At 32.6% G+C, this 27861-nt stretch overlaps 1 protein-coding gene across 2 annotated transcripts in view; it reads right to left on the reverse strand.

Annotated features, from left to right (window-relative positions):
- The window catches only part of LOC108731941 (low density lipoprotein receptor adapter protein 1), a 74157-nt gene that overhangs the window by 32425 nt on the left and 13871 nt on the right, over nucleotides 1-27861 (reverse strand). The window contains exon 1 of one of the 2 annotated variants that reach the window (XM_018462503.1): nucleotides 15141-15512. The exons of the other annotated variant lie outside the window; for it this stretch is intronic. Within the exon in view, the coding sequence (XP_018318005.1) occupies nucleotides 15141-15186 (46 nt within the window). The 5' untranslated portion in view covers nucleotides 15187-15512. Of the gene's footprint in view, nucleotides 1-15140; nucleotides 15513-27861 lie in introns of those variants that run through there. 2 annotated transcript variants of the gene reach the window in all.

A 27861-nucleotide genomic window follows, 5' to 3' on the forward strand; every position in this document is an offset into this window, starting at 1 on the left:
TCAACCCTTTCAGTCTACGGTAACTCGCCATCCCCCTTTTACGTTTATGGTTCTGTTTTGCGCGGGTTAATAAACGCTCCTAAATTACGCCACCCTTTATATAAGCGTGAAAAAGCACATTCGCCATGCTCACTTTAATTCTTTTTTCACACGCTCAGTAATTAGTTAGTTGTAACATCAAAAATTGTCTGACAAAAAAGTATTGCCTCCAAAGCCAATTTGATTAACAAAGACGTTTTTTAAACATAAAATTGTATTAATTTATTTCTTAATGTAAAAGCTATTTAGATGCTGTTGATTATCTTGTATATGTATAATTTTGAAAAATAAAAATTATTTAATGAAAAGAATATTTCTTCTTTTTTTCATTTTTATTCTTTCCGTTATCTTATTGAAACTTATATAGACATCATGTATTCAAAATTTATTTTTCTATATCCGATCTCCTTTCCATATTGTATATATATTCGCCGTATTCGATTCAATGCACCTTGTTAGCTTTCGAAAACATTTGAAGCTTCGTTCTTGATAATGTTGTAAGACCTTTTGCAGAATATCATGTTCTCGTATCGATCCATAACGCTCAGTCCTCTTATTAAACATATACGGAAGGACATGTCGCACGCAAGGATCGAATATAACTTCAATGAGTTAATCCTAGAGGAAAACATGGCAGCAAGGAAATCCTATTACGAGGGACAGATTACTTCTGCGAGGATCGATCTTGAGCGTTCTAACGTGACGCATCAAAGTCTCTCAGCTAATTTCTGCCGTTAGTTGGTTCGTAGACAAAAATCCGATTAACTCATTTATACGAGATGTGGAAAATACGAGAAAAAATCGAACATGGACGAAAAAGTTTTGAAAACATGAGATCAAAAAGCTCTCTTAAATTAAGAATAAAATGTATTCCATGAATAAAATTTGTATAAAATAAAATATTTATGTAGAATGAAAGTTAAAATTTATATTTTTTATCCTTATTTTCATTTGCATTTATGGAGCTTGACTTTCTTGTTGTTTTAATTCCATATTTGTAAAATTTTACTTTAAAATGTTTAACTGTTAGATTAATTATTTTATGTTAAAAACAGATAAAAAATGACCAATAATTAAAAGGTTGATAAAAATTCATTAAAAATATATGGGAATATACATTATTAAAATAGCAAGCTTTTGCTTTAAATTTGTTGCAGGATTCTCAAAATAACAGTCAAAGTTTCTGGGGAAACTCTGAATGTATTCAGATGTAATACCAGCATATATACGAAAGACGGATAAGATACCGAGTGCTGCGAGAGTGAAACAAGGAACCTCTCCATGCTTCGTCAAAAGATCTTCTCGATATATCCGGGTGGTGTAGTTCTACCGCGCCATTTCCGGTTACTCGCGGTATTATGAGCTAACATTTGTTCCAGTTATTTCCCGTCGGAACTACCACAACTCGCCGTGTTGTAATGGGATTACAAAGCGACGGGGTAAAAGCCCTAGAACTCAGGTCCTTCGCCCGCGTTCCCGTGGGATTAACGCAACTCCGTAATATACGGTAAATTTGCTCGGTAATCTCCCGTTTCAACGGAAGAAGAGATAACGATTTCGAAGTAAGGAGACTTTGCGAATGAAAAGATCGTAATATACCGTGGAATATTGCTGCAATCGACAACTGTTAGCTTATTACACTTGTGTAAGTTCTTAACAAAGTAACATAGGTATATATCTTAAATAGGTTTTATACAGACATTTTAGTTCGTATTAATACTGGCTATATTAATTTCTTTAATGTCTTAATTAATCTAATTATTATATGATAATAACAAGGCTCAATAAATTTATACCAGCGTTCTATTAATATGCGTTCATAATCTCCAAGTCACATTTTGCCTATTGGACCGAGGTAAAAAATGGAAAAATTATTTGATAGCAGCGGTAAAACTACGAGTGAGAGCGAATTATTATTTTTTTCAAAATTATACTGTTATTTCTTCCGTTCTAATTAATTATATGCTAACATTGATAATGATCCGATAAGGATCGAAACATTTGTTTTTGTTAATCGACACAAAGTTTAGATTTTAACTAAATTATATGTTTTGTTTACTAATTTTTTAAATTATAACGACAGACTTTTGGCTCGTAGCCCTTTCCTTTCTCGTTTCGTAATCTAATTATTATTTAGAGAGATATAAAAAGGAAATCTCCCGGAAAGCGGATTAATATCAGGTTGCTTTTTCCACCCTCATGAAATAAACTGCAATATTCTGCACAAAATGTTGGTATTTAATGATGTATCAAAACACAGATATATATAACTCGTAAACGTGTAACTTCCTTCAAAAAATAATCATACGAGTCTTAAATGTATTTAAAGAGTGAATATTGAAAACTGGAATGTTACCTAATTTTTAATCAGGTATAACAAAAAATTGAAATATAAAATTATATAAAATCTTTTAAATAAAGAAAGAACATGTAAGTTATTTCTTCTCATGTACGTTCGAAAGAAAAAAGGTCTGCAAGAAAAATGTGCTAACAGAAGAAAAACATCCCGTGAGACCAGCGAAATCGATAGAATCTTTCGGGGCATACCAAACTAACCTTGGTCTCTCTCTGGTCTCTCATGATAGTTTTATTCGCATTCTTCGATCTTCCCTCTCTTGTCTATGTTCACCACAAAAGACCACGAAGAGAAATTTTCCGACAAAATTGAGCCCGTGGTTGAGTCAGGGAAAGCGAAAACGACGGGAATGTCTCGACTTTCTTTACCGAGGGTGAACGCGTATCGAGGGTAATGAAAAAAAAAGGAAAAAAGAAACGAGAGAAGCGGAAGAACGAGGAAACGAGAAGAGTGAAGAGAAAGGAAAAAAAAGATTTGAAAGAGGACGAAAGCTCGTGTGATTACGACAGGACGAAAGACGAGTCGCGAGATCTCGAGAAGGGCGACGCGGGTGGCGTTTGCATTGGAAATTCAACGAGCTGACGGCGAAGCCGACCAGTTTGGCGAATGGCCAGACACCCGGTACTCGGTACCCGGTACCCGAACATGCGTCCGCTTTCCTAACAATAACGGTATCGACTAATAAATGGAATGCAGTTTCCCAACCTCTGTCGCCGAGTCTGATCTACTTTGACCCTCGAGTTCGATGCTCTCCTCGTACATACATATGGATTAGCTAATCAAGTTTCAGAAAAGAAAAAACGTGTTATATTAAAGTACTGTTTCGCAATACTGAATGCTCGAAGAAAAAAAATACAATAACTTGATAAATGCAGTAACTTAAATAATATTTCTATAAATAATATTTCTAAAAATGTAACCAGATACAGACATGAAAATAATTTTGTTGGATTAAAATAATTATGTAGAACGCTCAAATTGGTTCCTAGAATGTAAAATTTTTGGCAGCATTGCTCGTCATGTTTGAAATTGCTACGTAATTATTTTGTCCAAAATTATTTTCAGATTTGTATCTAACTAAATTTTTATAGATTCAGCGAAACTATTTTTTCTGTATTAAAAAATTCCTATTTCGTTAAATATTTCGTTTTAACCTATATTTTTTACTTTACTTACGTATTTCTCTTTCTCCTTCTTCCTTCCCTCGAATTTTTCACAAAACATTATTTAAAAGATGTTCATAAACATAACACAGCAAAGTTTAAAGAAGACGACCTATATTTCAAAAGTGTCTCTCCACGCAACGGTATCCGCGGTGTATGAAGTAAAAAGTAGCCACGCGACGAGCAGAACCATACCACATCGTGCCGCGCCGCGCCGCGCAGCAATTAGTTCGGGCAAATCGAATTTCCATGCTAGAAATCTCGACAAAGCGGGTAGCCGAGAGGCAGTCGGGGCTGTCATTTAATTTGTATTTAAATTGAGTGCCGAGCCAGCCCTTCTCCCCTTCATCCTCCCTTCGCGTCTCTCTCGTGATTCTCCAGTGAACGCGACCGGAATAAAGTCACACCCGCGCGAGAGAGAGCTCGTTTTATTTGCCGTCGCCGAGTTTCGACGTCGCGGACTCAAGTCAATTACAATGACGTTAATCGAACGAAATATGGAAAGAAGGGGGTGAAACAGAAGAAGACGCGATGGATATATTCCGCGAAGCTGAATAACGGAAAAAGATACTTCGATATGCCAGTGCAACTTTTCCACTTCTCGGAACAATTTAATAGACTCTCCGAGACAGTCGCGATTAATTATGTCGACCTTGAGACGACCGCATTGTCGATAATTAATGAACCATCGTCGGTTGTAATTTAGCTTTCCAAGGTGTACCTGACGTAATAAATTACCACGGGGGTTACGGTGATGTCGTTGTAAATTTGTAACGCGACGAGAAAGCGCTCAAGAAAGAATTTACTATCAGCAATTCACATTAATTAATTATGATGATCAATTACTTGCTTCACAGTGGTCTTTTCTTCGATAAAATAGTAGTCAATAAGAAATAAAAATTAAATAACATAAATAAAATAATGTATAAATTATAAAAAAAGAGAAATACAATAATAATTACAATAACAAGAGAAATTTCACCGAGAATAACAGATTCCATATGCATAATATGTATTGCGAGAGAAACTGCAGAGAGAGAGAGAGAGAGAGAGAGAGAGAGAGAGAGAGAGACTGTGTAGAGAAGGTCTGCAAACATTTGCCATATTTGCCCGCGTCTTCACTCAATCAACGATCAAACCAGTTACGATTTACGATTCCCACGTTAATTAATCACTTCTCCTTTACCAAATATCGGCGAAACGCTAATGCACTAGAGGCGTTTACGCACGATGATGTAGAACAAATGCATAAGCAATATCGTATCCCGTAATGTGTGCGCATTAAAAGCGGAAGAGCAAGCTCGACTCCCTAAAAGCGATTCTCTCCTGAATCCCCTCGCTCAATCCGTGCCTGTTCTCGCATAACGGTAAATCGGCACGCGTATATGCTATATTCGCAAGCGGCTAAAACAACCGCAAGGACACGATTAAATTTCATCTCAAGGGAGCATTAATTAAGCGACGCTTAACGCACCTCGCAATTCTCGTTTATTCACACGTGCATTCATAGCACATCCTCGTATGCAATGAGTTGGAACAGAATGAAATAATTAAGTAAACTTTTTCGCAAAATGTGCGCGCGAGCAAAATTTCAATTTCTTCTCCATGCAAATTAAAAAAGGAACAAATAATTTAAAATGTCAAAAAATATAATGGCGATAAATTGGATAAACATTTTTGTTATATTAAGTATAATATTAATCTATTGAATATATTGTTAACTTACTAAATGCGCTATTTAATAAATTAACTAATGTTGAAGTTCTACAGAATTTTTTCAACAATTGAAAATCCATAATCTCAACATATAATAACAACTGCGATAGTAGTTGCAATCTGAAAATATTATTACCAATTGTTCTCCCACGGCGATACGCCTATATGCTATTACATTAACGTTAATAAAAGGGGAATGTGATGTCACTAAAGATTAATTCGTGACATGCTGCAATGAGGCCAATAGCCAGAAGTTTATGATTCTCCTCACATAGATCGAATTGTTTGTCGTTGTCCAACCAAATATACGCGTTATTCGCTGGACATAGCGCTTTGATTAGCAGACTACTGAATTTGTCAAATAATATGCTTCGCGTTTGCACGACAAATGATCGCGTTCTATACATCATGACTGAGTTTAATATACCCTATTGATGATGCATCGCTGTCGAACAACAATATAAATATTTCCCTCCCATGCCCATATAATATATTGTACAATATAATGATGTTATATAATTATTTACTATGATTACTATGAATCATATTAATAAGCTATATTACATGCAACAATAGTGAATAACTTTATTAATTCAAAAGTAATATCATTATTCTTATTTTTCTGCCATTTCGTAATAGTTTGATAATTCAAGTAAATTAAATGATATATAAATGAGATTATATATATATTTTTTTAAATACAAGTTAATTATTAGAATTTTAATAAATTGTTGTAGAAGAGGTAAAAAACAATTCTAAGCATAAGAATTGTGTGAATTCTTCTTTATGAATTTTAAATGATCAATTTTACTTTCTTGACCGTTAATATTAATATATTATAGTAACTGGTTTGGGACATTACGTGTGAAAACTTTGTAACGTGAACACGAATTCATCAGCACCATCCATCCATCATGCTAGACAGACAAAAAAATTACATTTTTCGCAAATTCTAAGCAGCTAAAGGAACATAAAAGCAAAACGATATTCAATGTAAACCAATTTTATTCTTTACTTACTCATCGCTCTGAATTCATTTGTTGCCAGACTCACCGTGATGCTAATTGTTAATAATTAATTTAATATCGGTGACAGGCAACCACTAATAGTATATTCCGTAATAGATCATACGTTAACAATAATGATTAATATCACTTATCGATATTCCTGCCAAATAGATTACGAGATCGCTGTACTGCTCTGACTAATGCTTACATATTCTGCACGAATTGTGGTCTCATACATTTTAATAAACGCTGTCGAGAAGTGTCTTATCAATAATTTTATGATTTATTAAATTAACAAATTTATACTCGACAGTTATTAAAACAAACTGTATATATATTCTAATGCAAAATTTAATATACTCTACGGTTAAGATCACACACGGCTTCATATTTATAACATTATTTAAAGTAGCAAACTAAATAATAAATAAGTATATATAGAATGTTACAAAGTTTTCCAAACTTGGTCTTGATAACAGAAAAGCAACAAATTAATGCATTACTAAGAAATAATATCATTTTTATTTTTATTATAAAATAGATAATCTTTGTACTGGTAATATGTGGGATTCAAATAGTGAAAAACAATATTCTACGTGCACGTTAAATAACAAGATATATGGGACCGGCATGGTAGATTAATGCATCCCATTGTGAAGGGAGACAGACAGGTTCCCCTTGATATCATCTCGCGACATCGAAGAGCACCTGCTGCACGTGTCTCTATCGCTATGACAGGCTGTTGTGATCGTAAAACACCGCCGCGAAATGTGCGCGACAATTTTACTGTAATGCGAACGAAATAAGAGAGAGCCAGAGAGAGGAGTGAGAGAGAGACCGTTAATGTCAGTTCCCATTTATAGCTATCGAGTGATACTTTGTGCGTAACGGTGCGGGCGGTTGAAACCGGCTGCGAATTTATCCCGAAGCGGTCCGCGCTGTTATCCCTCGCGAGATGTACAGGATGAATCAGAAGCTCTTGTCATGACTATTGTAAATGTTCATTTGATAATTTCAGTCATTCGGTCCTCGTCTTTCCGTCTTACGAGACAAATTTCATCAATTATATTTAAAAATGTCAAACAAAATTTCAATTTGATTTAGTTTTTATCTCTTTTAATTTTTAATCTTATAAGTCCACAATTTTAATACTTGCGATGGCTCGACGTCACGTCATAGATGTATTTTTTCCTTTTATAGCATTTAGGGCATTCATATATTAATCATGCATGCATTCTTCCGCTTGCATTAAATATCGACTTTCATCAACGTTCTATATTATATGCAATAAACCTATGAAACGAATTATATATCGCCATGGACGTATACTCAATATAGATTCGGCATCGATACATCGATACATCGATGCCTATTGCGGTATTATCGGAAATCCCAATGAACTTTATCGAGACGCGAAAAATCCGCCGGTTAATTTCCACACGAAAATACACAAAATCGTCTCGAAATTCACGCAAGCACCTTGCAATATTTATTCGTTACAACACATACACTGAATATTGACATTCAGAAAGTTCTGAATTTTTTAATATCTCAATAATTGAATCATAATTTAAAATTTCATTAACATTAATTGCCAATGAAAAATTAAGAAAACCATAAAAAATTTCAGCTTAAATCTGGCTTGATGTTTAATATTAAATAACCCTCTCTTTTGCACACTTTGATATAATATTTAATTCAAAAAGTAATGAGTTCCCAACGCTAAAAAGGTAACATAAAAATTTTTAATGTCAAATATATCAATCATCGAAAATTCCGGTTAAAAACTTCATTAAAATTTATTACGAGATTCATTATCAGTGTATAGATTAACGTACAAAAGGGAAAAATATTAAATCTGTTTTTAACGTTGACGGATATCGAACATAGCTTTTAAGATTCGACGCAGTATGCGATAGCGGGATCAGAAAAGTACACTTTGTCCATCTACATGTCAGCAGCAACATCGCGTGAAATTCGAAACAGAATGCGAGCTGTCGCGTCATTTTTTTTACGATGACACTAATGCGAGATACAACGTCACGCTCGCGTAATGTTTCTCCCGGACATCTTTTATTTGAAATATGACATACGAATGTGAAATACACGTGTATCTGTAAACATTTTTCTCATTTTCGCGATTTCTTTTTTTCTTTCTCTTTCTTTTATTCGCCTTCAAATAAACTAAAATTAAATCCATCAACAATTTTTACTTGTTATCTCTTACTCACAATTTTTCAACGTTTCTATAAAACAATCACGCATGTCTCTCTCTTTCCGATAATTATTACTATAATTAAATAACAGTAATAGAAAAGAGCAATAAAATTTATTATATTACTTGCTATTTTCAAGAACAATTTCGCGATTTAAACAATGTTTTCCTCTCCTCCCCTTTCTCTCTCTTTCTCTCTCACTTTCAAATTAATAACTTTCTTGAAAGAGGACTTATGCGAACAATTGTCATAAAGAGACAGTAATAAAACGGTTCTCTCGGTTTTATTGTGAACGCATTGAAACGTAGACTGTGCTTTATTCCCCTTTCACAGTAGAATTATGGCACAAAGGCGCAACATTCCGTATAGCTTTTTCTCAACAACATCTATTATTATTAGAATCGCGATACATATGCATGCATGTTTAATCTCCGAAATAGTATCACGATTTTAATTAACATTTATTGTAAATTTCAAACAATTTATTTCTACCAGTATTTATTAGTAGAATGTATAAAACATTCAAAAATCATTCTTCTTTGAAAGCAAGAGAAGAAATTTTTTTTTTTATCGGCGAATAATTTTACTCTATAATTCTATCTCGCAAATATTGAAAAACTTTCCATTTGTGCAACTGCCACTCTAACTATTCTCTGATGGAGCCAAAAGGTGAGATCCACGATAACACTGTGATTCTATAAAACGGATAGAAAAAATCAAACAAGCGCACGCACGTTTAGCATTAAGTACGTGCCACGAATATGAACACTCGGTGTCCGTATGAGCGTATTATTAGTCATTTCTCCAGGATATCCATCGTTAGGTCGAAACGAGCGGCGCAGCGGCGCGTGTTCTTCGTCCCACGACGAATCTCGAGATGATAGCCGCTCGGAATAACTTTGCCACGCAGGCAGCAGTTCATTATTATTACTGGTCCGTACCGCTCTCTGTCTATTTGCGTATATCAAGTTACACGTTGATACGCACGATATGCAAAACTGTGCAAAATTTAACCATCTTCGTATTTTAGAGGCACTAAAGAACAATATGTTGTTTTCCCTATGATATTTCTCCTCTACTAGAATCATGCGATAACCGTGTATCTCTTTTTAAAAAAGAATAGTTATATTATCAAAGCAACTATATAGTTATATTATGACATTAATATACGTACATATACAGCTACAATAAGAGCATTTGATTGCATAGCGATATCCACGAGAGTATTAACAGTCCGTTTACAAAGCACTTGCCAATCTGATGACGCAATTGTACGCGGCGGAAGGAATATTCATACGTCGTTCATCGTGTTGACACGTGATTATCCAGAATAAAGGTGACATTGACGTTAGATTGTACAGAATGGAACCAAAGCCTAGCGGTAAACTCCAGAAGTTGACAAAGGAAACTACGTTATGTGTGTTTTATACGATAGAAGAGATATGTTCCTTTTTATATTGAGATTTACAACTGGAAGTTTTATGTAATCTGAAGTTTTTTTTATTTACATATAGTATATTATATTGAAGCGAATATACATATATTATGAACCGATTCACACTTCATTTTTATTGATAAATATGCGCATTTATTTTTCTGTAGTATACGCTATGTAAACCATATGTGCGTATTTGTCAATAAAAGTGATAAACGTTTGAATATGAATCTACGTAGAAAATAGAAAAATTATTATACAAAGATAATATCTTTGAAGAACTCTAACACTGCACGGAGAGAATTTTCTTTTAAAATTTACCCTGAAAATATGATAATTGTGATACAATACCATATTTTAAAGATATTTTTATCATGCACTTCAGTAAAATTAATCAAACTTATTTTATACTTTATTGTAATTTTATCAATGAATGAAAGAGAGATTTACATTAAAATTTTTCGAAATACAATGTTGTCCCACGACTATCATATTTTCAGGGTAAACTCTAAGAAAAAATTCTCTCCGTGTGGCCAATTTAATATTAAGTATTATTTAGTAGTAACTAATAAGTACTCTCTAAATCTGAATTAGTGGATAGTCACTAATTACCCATACTTGACACTGATAATCGGTGAAGTTCAATTAAAAAAAGAAGAATATTTGAGCATTATATAACTAAAATACTGATATCTCTGCATGTTAATTTCAATCTTCCAATACCATATTTATTGAATTTATGCACTAAAATAAGATTGGTTAAATCACATAATAAAGATCAACTAGGTTAGAGATCTCATTTCATTCAATGATTACCAGTGGTATACTTGGCATTGAAATCAATGGTTATCCACTGATTCAGATTTAGAGAGTAACTAATTATTCTCATTCAATATAAAATTGACCAGTATAACCCTCCGCCGACATTAAGATCTTTAAAGACACCATCGATATTTTGATTGTTAATATTTAATTAGTAGATAAATTTAAATCTGTAAAAAATAAATAAAAAATAATCCAATAAAATATGAGATATGTCAAAACTCTTTTCTGACGCTAATCTGATGCACGGAAATGTTTTACGGCTAAATAGAGCCGCTCTAAACGGACATATTTGCTAACATACAATGTGGACTGCGTTCAATATTTTGATAACTATTACCATGACAGAAATGGCTTCGAAATGCAGTTGCTTTACGCGAAGCGCAACGAGACATTCTCTTCCGAAGGAAATCTTACAGTTAATATTATTATAACAATAAACTGAAATCACTATTTGTTAATATTGATAAAACAATTACATTTGTTGTACCAATTGTGATAAAAATATTTGAAGCCAAACTCTATAAAAATATACCAATATATCCAGTAATAACTTGAGAAGATTTTTTTTAACATTAAAGCTCGTTTAAAAAAATAACTTATACACGTAGTGTTATATATAAATAGTTATCGTAAGATGAGCAGGGAATATATAAATAATTTTTCACGAAACAATTGAAATTTTCGCGTTCCATTTGCAGAGGGTGTACAAATATAATTCACATATAATAAAATTAAATTAATTATTAATTATTAACATATAATTAATAATTAATAATAATTAATTAATACTTAATAATAATAATAACCCATTATTTTTAACATTAAAGTGTATTTTAAGCGAATGCAATCTCGAATAGCGATAATCTCGGTGAATGAAACTCTGACTTTGACATTCGCGCTGCATTCTTTTCGATTGTCAACATCGAGTCGCAACCTCCGCCATGGATTTATGCAAATGATATGTGATCAATAATCAACGTATGAAGGGGAGTCGCGTTACGACTGTACATACAACGCGTCGGCGCATGCATTACCATAATCTTGAAGGTGGCTCTATTACGGCGCTTATTGCGAATAATCGTGTTAACTGCGCCGCTGCGTTGCTGCAACTAGCGCTGTTGCTGCTGTTACAGCGCCGCGGCTCTCTGTTATCACTTCCCGACATTTCGCAGCCGCGCATAGTCGCCGTTAATCTTGCCGAGCGAGCTCTCGGGAAATTGCAAAATTGCCGTGCGTTCGATCGTCTCGATAAACGTGCGGTTATTGCGATCTTAATGAACGTAAATGCCATACGAGTCCATCTCGATAACAAAGTTAGCAAAATAGTGAAATAAGAGGAAGCGTCAGAATAATCGTAAAAAATAAATAACCGTAAAATAAAAATAAATAAGATAAACAAGAAGTATTATACATAAATCGAAACGCACATGCGTAAATAAATCTAAAACAAACCTAGCTTTTATCTCTCTTGTTATAGTTTTATTAATTAATAAGAAAATAAAAATCGTTAACTTTTAATTATTCTATAAAAGTTATTTCTACATTTTTTCTAGCCTTTTTTGCCTGTTTTGTGTTACATGTAGGTATTATTATATCATATTATATCATATTATTATAACTTGTTTATGTATATATATAAATAGATACGCAAATACAAATTTAAACAATACCGTTATTTGCATATCGTTTCTTGTTATGGAACAATGAAATTTGTTGTTACAGATAAATAAAACCAAGCTTTTGTAAAACAATATATTTCATGGAAAAATAATCAATACTAAATATTCATTTTATATCTCGGTTTCATAATGAACGCATGCTTTGAAATACGATATACTTTAATATTCATACAAATATTTTATTTTGCATTTTTAAAATTCATAAATTTTGTTGGACAGCGTAATATCTTTTTAATCAAAAGCGGCATATTGCAACGAACAATAGAAACAAAATATAGCCGGTTGGAAACTTTTAATTCATAGTTAATAAGCTGTCACAAATAACGTGATGCGTTGCTGTATTGATGTGAATATATCGTAGGTTTTTGATAATGTTAATTTAAATTGAACGAATTTTGGAAAAAAACAGCGGGTATACAATTGAAATAAAAAAAAGTAGTATAAACGCGTTTTTAGATAAATTTTATATAGGCTAAAAAATTATTTGTTTGACAAAAGTAAAGTTTTTTATTACATTAAATATAACGTATTACATGTAGGTATACTTCAATTTTTATTTTGTATAAAATTCAATACAAATCGCTGCTATTACGTTTTACGGGTTTTTTCATTAAAACGCGGCATCTGCGTCACGTAAAACATTTTCCCGGGGGATCCCTTCAATTAATCAAGCCAGTTCTCTTTGTGCGCGCAACACACGATACGCTACAATATTCATACTTCATCCGTCATTTTGGAAGTTTTCCCGGCTGGAAGCATCGCTTACAGAGGACGAGCCAGTCATGTTGCCAATATCATCGTGGCAGCGCAGTGCGGTTTCATTTAATTTTTCGGAAGGTAGAGCATGTGGATCTACCAGAAAAGAGATTCGTGAAATCTTTATTGCGAAATTTCTACTCTAAAAGACCAGCAAGATGCTAATAAATTAAAACACCAACGAAACAGGCGAAACTACCAACGATCATCTATTTTATTATTGTCAGATTTATTACTTTAATTTCTGAGAATTTTCCTTATGTTTTCCGTAACCAAAATTGTCAAAATGTAACATTTCAATTAGCTCTGTACATATATATATATATATATGTATATATTTTGTGTGTAAGAGATTTTTTCTTTATCTATATTTGTGTATGTGTGTGTAATGACATGATATTATTATTATTATCATAATTTTATTATTATTAATTTTTAAGAATAGAATATTATCAGCCTTTAATCGTTTCACAATTACAAATTACAAAATATTATAATATAGTTGTTGACAGTTAATTTTATCAATCCTATAACGTTCTTCTTTCCAAAATTACTTTTAATTATCTATAATAATATATTTTTTCCAATTGACAAAAAGTTGGAAATATAAAATTTTATGAATATGACGAGATCAAAAATCCAAGTAATAAATATAAAATAATTTCCCTTCATGAAAATCAATAAATGGCAAAGATTAAGTAGGCCATAAAATTGTATGTAGACAGTCCATATGTATCATCAGCAGAACTTTTGTTACTTTGTAAATCGAATATGCTTATCATATAAAAAGTTTTACCATTATTTCGAGATGTAATACCTAAATTTAAAAAAAAATTTTTATGTACTGTAAAGATCCGTGCAATATGTTTAGCACAATAAACCTTGTTTCTGTCGTTATTCTTATTTATTTAGAACTCCATAGATAATTTTATCAATCAAAAAATATAAATAGACTCTTTACCGTCAGAAATTTACTCAGAGAGTTTCATTTTTTAATATAAAATATATAAAACAATTCATTAACGTACAAAATTATTTAATTATTTTGATAATTATAATATTGTAAAATAACACTTCAATTAAGATTCTATAATTCAATGTTCGTAATTTTCCAGCCAGTTCTCTTTTACCATTCTTCTAATTTTAATTTGTAAATGTGAAAAGATATATTGTAAACGTGATGCATCTTTACTATACATATAGATAAATATAAAAAAACCAAGGCTAGACAAAATAAAAATAAACAGCGCACCTACATGCAATCTAATCTTTCCTAACGAACGATTAATTGTAAATATTAGCTCAAAGCGCATCGAATCATGTGTTTCAAAAATCGTTAAAAATCAATTTCGGAAATTTTAGTGGATTGTAAATACATTACTCCAACTGATATCCATATTCCACTTAAATCAATCAACTTGCGTTTATATTTCGTTTTTATTGCTAAATAAAACTATGCGATAAATTTCACGTTTCACGATTAACGATCGTGTTCAGTCGCAAATAAGCGACGGCATAACGTTCAATTTTACTTCTAAAAGTATCATTTTTAAAATTAGACTTAATTATTCGCCTTAACGTTAAAATTTCCAATTAAAAAACTTATCCAATTTCTAAATAGAAAATAGAAGGTAATATTATCTGAAAACTTTTTTAACGAATCATTAGGTCATCACATTTTCGTGCGAAAATTGACGTAAATGCTAATGATAATAATGACAATAACAGAATATAGACATATGATAATAATAGAATCTCAGAATATTATTGAGAATCTTTGAAAGACATCATCAACGTTTCCCTTCACCAATATTTTATTTTCAGTCATTTACAATTAGATTAAACCCATGTTGGAAAATTCATCTATCTATGGAATTCGAGTCTCCCAAGATTTCCCTAATGCATCCCCTTCACTCTCTAACTTGCCCTTTCAACCAACCAAACTCACTCTTGTGCTTCGAACTGCTCTTCCACAAACCCCTGAAGAATGACATTCTGGCCCAGCGCAGCACAAGCAATTCCAGCAGCTCCGAAATCTTTCCCCTTGTCAAGATCTGCCTCGCCAGCTTTTTCCCGTTCTAGAGCTCGTCTCTCACTCACAAATCTTGATGCCAGTTTCGCGCCCGTCCAGGTCATATAAATCCGAAATCAAGCGATTTAATCGTTCTCACGAATGATCAGCCTTCATCGGTGTCGCGTAACTCTGGCTCTTCTTAGAAAGCTACGAAATAAATATCGAGAAGAAACGATGGATAACAGCTGTTTTTCGTTCGACACAAAATCTCCCCAGGAGCACCCGCGAAAACGTGTTGCCGCGGTGGCAGCGCGCCACGATGTGAACCGTCCAGAACGGTTTATAGCGCCGCTTCGCCCTCGCGAGCGAACATGCGCATCCCAGACCATCCTTGTCCCGTCGTTTTCCCTCTCCCTCCACCCCCTCTCTCTCTCTCTCTCTCTCATCAGCAGCCTGGATTCCGGTTCCGCTTCCGAACCGGATCCTATACTAAAAGTATAAAAATTATTGTCACGCGTTCCGCGCGAACTCATCACGACATCGGCATTTTGGACCGATTTCGGAGTAAAAATGGAAAAATTGTGGATCCATGAATTTCGCGTCAGGAGAGAAATTTTGGACTAATGAAGTGAAGACTTTAAAAACGCTGAAATCAAAATTTTGAAGGAATAAAAATAAAAATAAAAAATTCTAAGAGTTTGCATAAATTTCATTTATCGAGATAAAAATCTTCGATTGTGTGTTATGAAAATAAAAATGAAAAAAAAATTCTCCATAGTTCGCTAAACTTCGCGGGAAAAATACGGATAGAGGAGAAAAACATCAAGAATAATATTTGTTCTTTTTTTATTCGAAAAACTAAAAGTTCGTATATGCCGCTCAAATCGCAAAAAAATCAAAAAAAAATATTCCAATATGATGTAAACGCAAATGAAAAGAAATTGGGACAAAGTTGGTGTATTAAAAATTTTGAGACAATATTAAATTTCAGATGATATTAAATTTCAGGCAATATTAAATATAAAGGACAAACTTAATATCGGATTAAACATCGTTGAAGTGACTGTCGTCGGGTGGGCTTGCGGAGCAATTTGGTATTCATCTCCGCCAACGACATAGTTGCCAAGAAATTGATGCGTTGCTCGGGCACGCTCCAGAAGCACGGGACGAGAGTCTCACCACCTAATTTCATGGAAGATGCCCGCCCTAAACTTACAGGAACCAAACTTCGTTCGATAATCTCGTGGCAAATAACGACCCCGCCCAGTCAATTTAACATGCTTCTGTTTTTGCATTTCCACAGATTAAAACGTTCAAACGTCATCGTTCCTCGAGAAAAAACACATTTCTGCACAACAACAAAAGTAATTGACATCATAATAACACAATTTGTAATCCAAATTACAAAAAATATTTTAAGATAAGGTTACAGTGTGCGAGTTCAAGAAAATTTAAAACTGTAATAAAAACTTGATATTAATTTCTTCCAACTCATAAACTATAAAATATAAAATGCGGAGTCAGTTGATATCGGGTTTTCTTGTCGATTTCGCCCCGAATGCGATTAAGCTTGAATAATGTTGGAATTGTCGGGAAAATGAAATTAATCATGGAAACTGATTTGGTGAATTTCTCCGTAATCGAAAACCTTAAGTTAACCCAAAGTTATCGAGTATAGGCGTTCGAATCGGAATGTCGAGTACGAAATTCCCGGCTAAACCCGAAAATTTATCAGGTTTTCAGGTAGAAAATACGAGTATCAGAGATCTATTCGATTATCGGGGGTCGTTATGCGTTCGTTAGCGCTCAATTGACTTTAGACGACGGCGGCTCGAATCGATTTCACGTGCGCTCGACGAAATTGCCAATCAATCGAGGAGAATCGAGGAAAACAACTGTCCTCCGACTTGGTAAATTACCCGTATCTATCGGCCGCATCGGATTACGAATTGAACTAACGCATCAGTGAAAATAGATCACCATGAGATAATCGTACACTGGATAAAACTGCAATTTAAAAGCGAAGGAAAAGGATACGAATAAAAGATTCATCTATTGTTGTAAGACCAGCGTGACTGATTGAGTGAGGAATAAAATAATGGAAATGAAGAAAAGTACGAAAAATATATTAAATTAATATAATAGTATAATTAATATTCTCAACAAATAGTATTTTTAGAGGAAAGAAATTTAAAAATTAAAAAATAAAGAATTATGTCACATAAATACAAAAATAAATATAAATATAAAAATCGTGTTATTAAATGGGAAAAAAATTTTTATTTTTTGTACTAATAGAAAATTTCATTTAAATAAAAATATACGTTATTAAATATAAATAAAATATACACTTAGAAAGTTATTATATTACTGTACATCTTAAAAAAGAAAGCAAGTTTTTTGGATATCCTCTCGAAAAGTAATCTAAATCGACTGAAGTACAGGCCGTTGGTATAAAAATTCGCGACGCAAAAGAAATTTCAGACCGGGAATGAGCTACTGCGTAAGATGATTGACGAGAGAAACTGGCACGATCATTCTTAAGGAGACAGGCTTAGTCGAGTTGCGAGTTTTTGTACGTTCGGACATGTCGCAAAATTGTGCTCGACCTCACTCGTATTTCTTTTCTCTTCCACATCATGATTCGATCGATCCTCTTTCGCCGTCGCCGTGGAATAAATTAGTAATTGAAAACGGTATCTATAACTTTCGATGTGTTAAAATTTCAATGCATCATGAAACTGATCTCTGCAGTCGATTACAAGTGAAAAAACTTGCGACAGGTCATACTGAAGCGAATACAAGTCAGCATGACATTAAAGTGATGTCAAAATGACACCAAAATAATTACTAAAAGTCACTTTTCAATCATTTACTCCTCATTTTAATGTCATTTTGACGTTATAGTGACTTGTTGATCTATTTGGATAACTTTCTCGATACTTTCCCTGAGAAATTGAATTCAAATTAATAAAAGAAATTCCATGTACAAATACTTTACTACTTCATTTAAAATATCCTGTATATAGTAGCAAAAAATAATCTCAATGAAATAGTTAAAATGCAAAGGCGATGCGTAATTTATTCGCTCGATGCTTTTTTACGCACTACAAAAAAATATCGAAATGCAGAAATCGCTGAGCTGATTCTGAAATCGAGCGATGGCGAATATTTTTCATTAAAACGCGACGTATGGTATTTTCGGAATAACGGACGGGATCTACAAAGACCTCCGCAAAAAGCTGACATCGAACGTCACAGCTGCTGTCTTCACACCTTTCACATTTCTTCTTCGTCATTCCGTCCATCGATCGGTACTCCATCCTTTCGCTCTTTTCCCGATGCAGCTGGGATCGACAGGAATTCTGTGTTTGACAATACTCGTCGAGCTTGTTTGGCGGAATCGAATGACGTTTCTCGTAATATGTCGTAAATTCGCATGGCGAGATATACGTAATTAAACGATCTCCTAACTGAGAGAGAACTTTATACATAATTTTTAATATTTTTATTCTGGAGAAACGTAGAGAGTGTAGAATTTTACTATAAGAAAATATTTCAATACTTCAATATATTTTCTTGGCAATCTAAAAAATATAGGTACTATTTTATATAATACCTTAATTACATTAATTAGTTTCATTAAAATTCTAAAGTAATTTTATCATTCTCCTTTTAACGGTGATAAATGGCTTAATAAATTTAATCATGTTGATAGAGAATTAATTAAATGTATAATTGAAAAAAATCAGCACACTCGCAACTATTGAACAAAATCATTTAATTAATTAAAGCTGCAAAAACAATATTAAATCAAATTACATAAAGTTTCAAAATTATAAAATACTTGCTTGCATAAATTTAATATTATTTTATTAATATGCCGTCAAAATAAATTCTTTCTATATTTATAAATAATATATGTAGGTACATATTTACAGTCATTTATCATGTACGTTTCAAATAATCTCTTAATATTAAAAAAGATTAAACATTTATACCTTTTTTTATTCTTTTATTTATTTTTATCTTTCTATCTTTCTTTTTCAATTAATTCGTATCTCAAAACAGAATTAAATCGTGTAGTATTTATTCCGCGTTGCATACAATTCCATGTTCTCATTCTAGAATAATCATAGATAATTATTAATCGCAGAATCTTTCCTCCAGCCATTATTTCATTACTCTGTCACGACATATCTGACATCGTTGACATCGAGTTAAATTCAGGTTCGGCACGCTCGACAAGCACACGTGTGATACACGCGTGCGTATAGTGTATGCGTATTCGGTTCGATACGGTCGTCGCGTACGGTCATCGGCTGTACGCAATACGAATACCATTAAATCTCGATTATGCGGTACTATGCGTGACTTGGGTTTGCTTTGTAATTCCGAATCCCTTCTCGCAAGATACGAACAAAGCATTGTTACGTAATTCTGTGCATAGACACATTGTAAAAAATAAAATGTGTTAATTTTAACATTTTTGCATGTCTCAGAAAGTCCACTATACGTCTGTAAGTTAAAATTAACATTTTATTTTTTACAGTGTAGCGATCAGAAAATGTATTAACCAGAGCAAATGGGATACATACACTGAGAAAAATTGACTAAAAACAAACATTTGTATGAATAATTAATTTAACTTATGATAAGTAAATATTTTCTGTCTGCTGTTAATTCAGAGCCATAATAAATTAAAATTGTCGTTATATATTGTATATATAATTATATTAAATTTATAGAGTTTGCATGTCTTAAATGTGGAAGCATATTTCTAAAATGAAATAGTATCCAAAATAGCACCGAAAGGAAATCTCACGAATTATGGTCTCAACCTATACTGATTTTCAATACTTCATTTATCATTCCACCTTCTATTCACAATAGCATTGGCCGTTCGAATTCCAAGATATTGATCTATTGTATATGATGCGTATAAGCTCGATAACGCATCCGCAATATTACCATACACTATAGAGATATATGATATTCAGAGAATTGCCATTAAACGAATATCTTTATTATTATGAATATTTTACTATTTCAGTTAATATGTGCACGGAAAAATTATAACACACTGTGTTACTGAATCCTTTAAAAATTTACAGATTCTTTTTTATTCGTTATGCTGGAAGAAAGTTGTAGCACTTGGATGCGAGATATTAGCTGCTCGAACAGCTATGAGTAAAAATACAATTGAAAAAAAAAAAAGAAAAATGTAATCAGCAAAAAGCGTGACTCGCATTTATCGGAGAGCACGGTACTTTAATGAACTTCGATTGCGCACAGTAAGCGTATCGGTTTTATATGAGTTTTTATTAAAATTGTGCCTTTGATAAAAAAAAAAGGAAGTGCACAATTGCATGAGTTAATTAAATTCACATCTAATAACAGCTTTTTTCACGAATTATACTGATTGAGAAGATTTCGATTATGACCAATATGATGTTGGATATTATCTCGCGGGAGCAATTTCGTCAGCGTGAATCGAGCATCGTCATTGCGTAAGAAATCGTAGTAAATCACTCTCTATTGGATATAAAGTGGTGCAGCTTGAAGTCGAAGGACAGCGATTGATGGAGTGTCGACATAATTGTTCGATTGACTCCGATAATATACAGTATAATAATAATCTCAAATTTTTGTGATATATACATAAATATTTAATTCAAATTCGAATAGAGTTATATATATATATATATGTGTGTATAAATGTATCTATAAATTTTTATTCAAAACATTGTTAGCGTTATTGTAAAAAGTTATGTTACTTGAATATATTATATTTATAATTTTCATGAACCTTGTAAAAACCGAGTGTTCAAAGAGAGTTAAAAAATATTTGATTAAAAGAATATCTGCATTATATAGCACATAAATACATTACAATACACTATTTATAAATACATTCTCAAAAAGAGTTTTTATATATATATATATTATATATATATATATTATATGTATCTTGTTTGTAACGTTATATCAAAAATAATAAATGCAATACGAAAAGGACAGTTTTGCTGAAATATCTAAAAATTTAGATGCATGCAAATCTGAAAATAATTTCTTTGGATTATTAAAATAATTATATACAGGATGCTTAAATTGCTAAATGTTAATATGTCAAAACATTTTGCAGTATTGCTTATTATGCTTGAGGTGCCATATAATTATTTCGATGGTCTAACAAAATTATTTTCAGATCTATATAGGTAAAATTTTAGATATTTTAATAAAATCGGTCTTTCCGTAACATAATAAATATAAAAAATGTACTTGTGTTTAAGTACCATATATCTAAATATTATGCGAATGAGAATTTAATGAAATAAATTGCTAAAAATTTATAATATAATAGAGATACAGCTTTACACTTGCTATTAGGTTATCATTATACCATTTAACCCGACGACTTTCACTCTTCTTACTAAGATAAAAAGTCGTGCGACTGAAAATCTAACGGGAATTGGCCGCGAAACGGATTCCAGACTTCATTGCAAGTAAATTCCATCCGATTCCTCGTCTTTGACGAGCGCGCGCGAGCGAAGAAATGGATCCTCTTTCGCGATTCCTACAGGTGAGATGAAATCCAATTCTCTACTCGTCGAAGTAATCTAGATTGGGAGAGAGAGAAGGCGGGAAAATCCGACGAAAGGAGATGATGCGCTACCGTCTCTGTGAATAACTCGGACTCTTGGGTATCGCTGCGTATGCGAACTATGCCAACTATTCTGAGCTCCGTCGAACACAGTACGACTTTACGACACGATCTTTGCGATCGACTCTGCTACTTTTTCCCTTCTTCTCGAGAAATATTCGTACTACGTAGATACCAACAAAATTTCGCTTAGGTAAGATGAATTTTCTACGTAGAATATTCGTCCGCGACGTTCCCGACTTCATCTATAGATTCTTTAAGAATTTGAAGCTGATTTTCCCTCGTCAAAAAGTCTATTGGTTATTATCTCTCTTTACTACCTTAAAATTTGACGTTAAATATCTTAAGAGAGCGGAGTTGAAACGTTTGAAAAATTTAAAAAGATTTCATCCTGATTATAATAGCATCTATCTCGAAATCATGCTAACTTCCTCTAATTCTCTTCTCTTTGCGAATAAATGCGTAATGCAGTAAACTCCTTCGCTGTTGTACGATATCCGGCTTCATTCGTTAAGGCAATGTAAGCCGAGCATTTCGGCTTGCTATTATGCTACACGAGTGCCTCAGAATTTCACTATTATCGTATGTACCTAGGATATTCAAGCTATTTCGTGATTATCGCAAACTGTACGATTTTCTAGAACATATAAATACCTACGTCGTGTTCACGATAGCTATTAGTAATTATGCATATTTGTTTTTCATATAATATTTGAAAATTTGCAAGGATATATTTCGAAATATTATATAAAAAACAAATATGCGTAATTATATATCCGTAAATATAAACTCTACAAATTTCTTGCAGTGAAATCTCACTTCAAGAGTATGAAAATACAATCACTTTTGAAAAAAAAATGACAACTTTCACTCTAAAAAGAGTGAAAATTGTCACTCTTTTTCACGAAGTGAAGGGTGATTGTATTTTTACTTTCTTGGAGTGAGATTTCACTACAAGAAATTTGGAACGTATGTATATATATTATATAGAGCGGGGCTTGTGACACTTTTTTCTTTAAATTATTATAAATCTTCACATAATTATGATAGGCTAATGGTAAAAATGTTTTAAAACGTTGCATGTTCATCTGGCTCAGTAATTAAGTACTTATAAATCCTTAATATATCTTGTAAATAAGAAAAAAATTATGTTAATTACAAGGATGTAAAATGGACCAATATGCTCCATCTATGGGGCATGTTGAGCATCCTCGAAGGATAAGTTGAGCCGTGAAGATAATCATTTAATGAGGTTATATATTATTAAAAACATGAAAGGATTATGTATATTAATCAAATTTTTATTATTTGCATCTTAAATATAATAATTTGTAATATTCTTTCTTTTTAAATGCTTTAATTAACAAAATTAGAAAAACTAAAATCTTTATTCTTTATAATAATGATTAAACGTAAAATATATTTTTAATATATATTTGTATATATATTTATTATATAAATGCATATATATTTGTATATATATTTAATCGTTAACATAGAATAAAAAGCATCGATAAAGACAGATTTCATTTAAGCAGCTGAGTTTATAAGGTTAGTTATGAGATACTGGCTCAACAATCCATATCAGTGTTGACTGAAATACTTTTTTATAACTGAAAAACCGTAAATAAAATAGCAACTCGAACATTAAAGTTAAAAAATACGATAATAACTTATATCCAAAAAACACATTTGATTATTATCAATACAGCCGGATACAGATTATTGGTTACGATTATACCATGCGCTTAGTCCGTGATCTAAATAATGGGCGTCCTTGTTTAACCTATAGGTTAAACAAAGACATTTATCGTATAGGTCGCGGAAATCAGGCTATTGTATTAAGATACAGTAATCTCTGTCTTTGTGCTACATTACGCAAGCATCGACGTATCTGTATATATTTTGTATTATTTAGATATTTGCATTTGACCAACTTGCCTCTATGCTTAAATAGCCCCGCTCTACCCTATATACAAGATGTCCCGTAAGTTTTTGCCAATCACTTTTGTGTAGATAGAGCGGACTAAACTGAATTGAAAAGTCCATATTTTGCAATTTTCGCAATGGTTAACGAGATATTAATTACTAAAAATCGCTGTGTGTGAATATTGGTCTTCAATAATTTTTTACTCAAATACTATCAACTTTACAGAAAAACAGCGAGAGACAAAAATTGTTTATTTTCTTCTCATAAAGTTCTGAAAATTTTTTCAGAATTTTTTTAGAATTTTTTAATACCGTATTTTCTCATGTTGGTAAGAATAAGAAAATGCAGTACTAAAAAGTTGATAAAAAATTCTGAAAAAATTCTTAGAGTTCTATGAGAAGAAAATAAATGATTTTTGTCTCTTGCAATTTTTCTGTAAAGTTGATAATATTTGAATAATAAATTATTGAAGACCAATATATTCGGCAATTTTTAGTAATTAATATCTTGTTAACTATTGCGAAAATTACAAAATGGTAGAGGACTTTTCAATTCAGTTTAGTCAGCTCTATCTACACAAAAGCGAAACCTACCTACCTAGGGACACCCTGTGTATGTGTGTGTGTGTGTGTGTGTGTGTATGTATATATATATATATATATATAATAATATATAATAAAGTATATAATAAAATATATAATAAAATATATAATAAAGAATTTAAAGATTTATAAAGATCCAGAAACTTTTTAATTCACTTTCTGAACTTGTGCATACGGTGCAATAAGTTGAAGTGAAACAAACATATATTGTGCACCAGTTCAGAGAGTGCAGGAATAAAAAACAGACCTCACGTCTTTTTGCATTTCTATGATGGCAGACCGTTCACGAAATTATACGATGTATATCCGAAAAAATACACGTCTTACTTGAAAAAAATTATAAATAAAACTATTGAATGATAAAGTTGACAATATCACGCGACTTAAATCCTTGATCACTAGAGATAAAGGACTTCAACCTTTATATATACATTGATAACGTGGACTGTAACCTAAGATGTCGGCAGCAAAGTGAAGACTTCATGTAACAGAAGGAGGACAAGAAACGCGAGAGGAAAATCTCGAGAAGGTTTGCGTCAGCCTTGCACTTACGACCAGCATATTTTCGTTGTGTGTGTGTATGTGAACTTCGTGTATCTTTTAGTATATATCTTCAAAGGCAGGTATCTTGAAACAGGAGACTGACTATTTGATTCAAGCTGTTCGGTCGAAATACATTGGGTATCCACGTTATTCTACATTTGAAATTACAAATTTACAAATAATAAATTACGATAAAAATACAATAAAAAATAATAAAATAATTTTTATAAGACAAAATAATAGAAATAAAAATTATAAACGACTTTTTTATTTAACGTGTCTGGAAATTATTAGAGAAAATTAGAAATATTAAAATAAAATTTATTATTTAAAAAAAATATTCCTTTAAACTCGTTTTATTTTGATTTACGACATTAAAAAAAGGAAAAACTATAATAAATTTTCTTAGCAACAAAAATCAAGACGTCTCATTTTGTTAGAAAGCTCACGCTTTAAGATATAATTAATTTCAAATTAAAAAATAAAATAACAGCTCTTATATGCATGTAATTCATTATATCTTCTTTCATAGAGAAGGAAAAAATTATTTTTTTATTTTTCTAAACAAAGGAAAGTATACAGAATAATAAATATTAGGGAGAATATATATGTAAACGTAGTGACGTATTCGTGCTAAGTCGCTCGTCTCTAATTGTAAGATCTGAGAAAACCGAGAAGGATTCACATTCATCGTGACGAATCCTCTCATCGTCTTTCATTATTTCCTTTTATCTTCTCTCTCTCTCTCTCTCTCTCTCTCTCTCTCTCGTCTGTCTTTCTATCTAGCAGTACCGCTGCTACAGTTGCTTCTCCTTTTCCAACTCAATTGACAATCATGTTTCTCATTTTGCACGCGAATCTTCCTGCTCCGTCATCACTTTTCCGTGTTTCTTTCTCATCTTCACCTGTCGTCCGCCTTTCCTCTCCATATTTCGGAAGCTTTTTCTTTCTTCTCTGGACCTATCTGACATTTTCGACTGGCCTTGATTCAGTCAAGCCAATCGGCGATTTTTCAATAGACTTCCGACCTTCAAGGAAAAAGACTCTTCGGCAATTTCTTTAGGTTTTTAGAACGTTCAATCAAGAAAAACAATTCGATCGATCGCCTTGCAATGAAAATTAATTTATGGCAACATTGATTTTTACAATAACGCTACAGCAACTATTTAGATTATACTATATGCACGAAATCTATGTCATGTCCTTGGTGTAATCAACAGAACTTTATCTTCTGTGTTATATAATTTCGCCTCTTTTTTTGCTTACGCGTATTTCTCATTATCGTTAATGATATTAGCTATTCCATTAATCCTATACGCGCAGTAAAATTGATTATTCTTCCGTTAAAAGCAGTAATAAATAATTTAACGTTAAAATTATATATATATCAAGCCAGGCTTGAATGGCTTTTTCTCGCCTTACACTTGCAGCTTTTACTACAGATTGTCGTCGCTTTCATAATAATCCCATTTAATGCTTGAAAAAACATTGTCCGAGTTGCTCGGTGTCTCAATGGCGCAATTAGAGGAATACCGCTCGCAAATGAGAACAAGAGTGAGATATGCGTGACGTTTCCATCCTCCGTCGAGCACTTGCTGCTAGTATTTGCTGCGAATAGTCGGCACAGTTTGAATCAAGAAGATCGCAGCTGTGTTCACAATTCACATGTCGGAAACCTGCATCTCGTGGACCAATGTACTAATATGCGAGCTTTTTCTTATCTCAACTTGTCGTTCTACTTGAAGATCTAACAGCATCGTCGCAAGAACGACAACGGCAAAACAAAGACAATCTTCAGGTAGAAATGCTATTCGGACAATTGTAAGAATAAAAGTTATGGCATATAAAAAACTTAAGCAGTAAGACGTAAGCATTAAGTAAATCGGCCAGTAGAGACCGTAAGATAATAATGTAAACAACAGCAAATCAATGTTGATTTACTTATTGCTTACGTCTTACTGTTTAAGTTTTTTTTTATATCATAACCTTAATTAAAGCTTTAAAATAAACTAAATTAAACAAATTTAATTTTGACATTACGTGAATTTAGCATTATAAGATGATAAATTTCCTCATTAGAAAATCGTTTATCAAAAATTGATAGAATTAAAATTCTACAATTGCTTTTTTTTCATTAGATATTATTAATTTAAAAAATATTTTAATGGTATTAATACTATTTGATTAAATTCATTAAATTCATAAGAATGACATGATGTAATTTAAAAAAATAAGTAAATATTTTCAGCGATTTTTCCTTCCCTACAATCTCTGAATTTTCCTATCTTTTTCTTGAGTAAATTTTACGAACTGACATCGCGGGTTGTTGCCGAATAGCAAGATGTACAGAGCGGACTCGCGTGTCGTCCAGACATATATGTACATACATATAAAAGCGGAGGAAGATGCACGGCGAAGAAAAATTTATCGTGAACAAGAAGAAGAGAAAGGAAGAGAGGGCAAAAGATCCGAGAGAATAAGAAAAATTTCGCGACCGTTAACCGGCTACAGGTGAACGTGTGCGCTTGCATGCATATGAAAAAGACGAGTCAGATGCATGTCCAAGACCGGCTGATACAAGTCCGGCGCGGGCACTCGTGATGGAAAGGCCAGACATGCGAAAGAATTCAGGGTTGAAAGTGTGTAAGTATAACGAGTCGTCGTCGTCGTCTTGCGAGGTTGAGAGGAAGGCCGATTACAGTCACGAGGAGGAGAAAAGAAAAGAACGCTCGCGGGCGGAGAAGGGATAATTGGACTCAACGGGAATGCACGCTGACGCCGGCTGATGCAACAATCGAGTCTGCTCGATCTGGCATTTCCTTACTGCGGAAGGAAGTATAGTCAGTTGGTATCGTCTTTCTCACTCTCTCTCTCTCTCTCTCTCTCTTTCTCCTCAATTTCGAGATCTCACAGACC

This window comes from Mycetomoellerius zeteki, unplaced genomic scaffold, assembly GCF_001594055.1.
Source record: "Mycetomoellerius zeteki isolate Tzet28-1 unplaced genomic scaffold, Tzet1.0 scaffold145, whole genome shotgun sequence".
NCBI lineage: Eukaryota > Metazoa > Arthropoda > Insecta > Hymenoptera > Formicidae > Mycetomoellerius > Mycetomoellerius zeteki.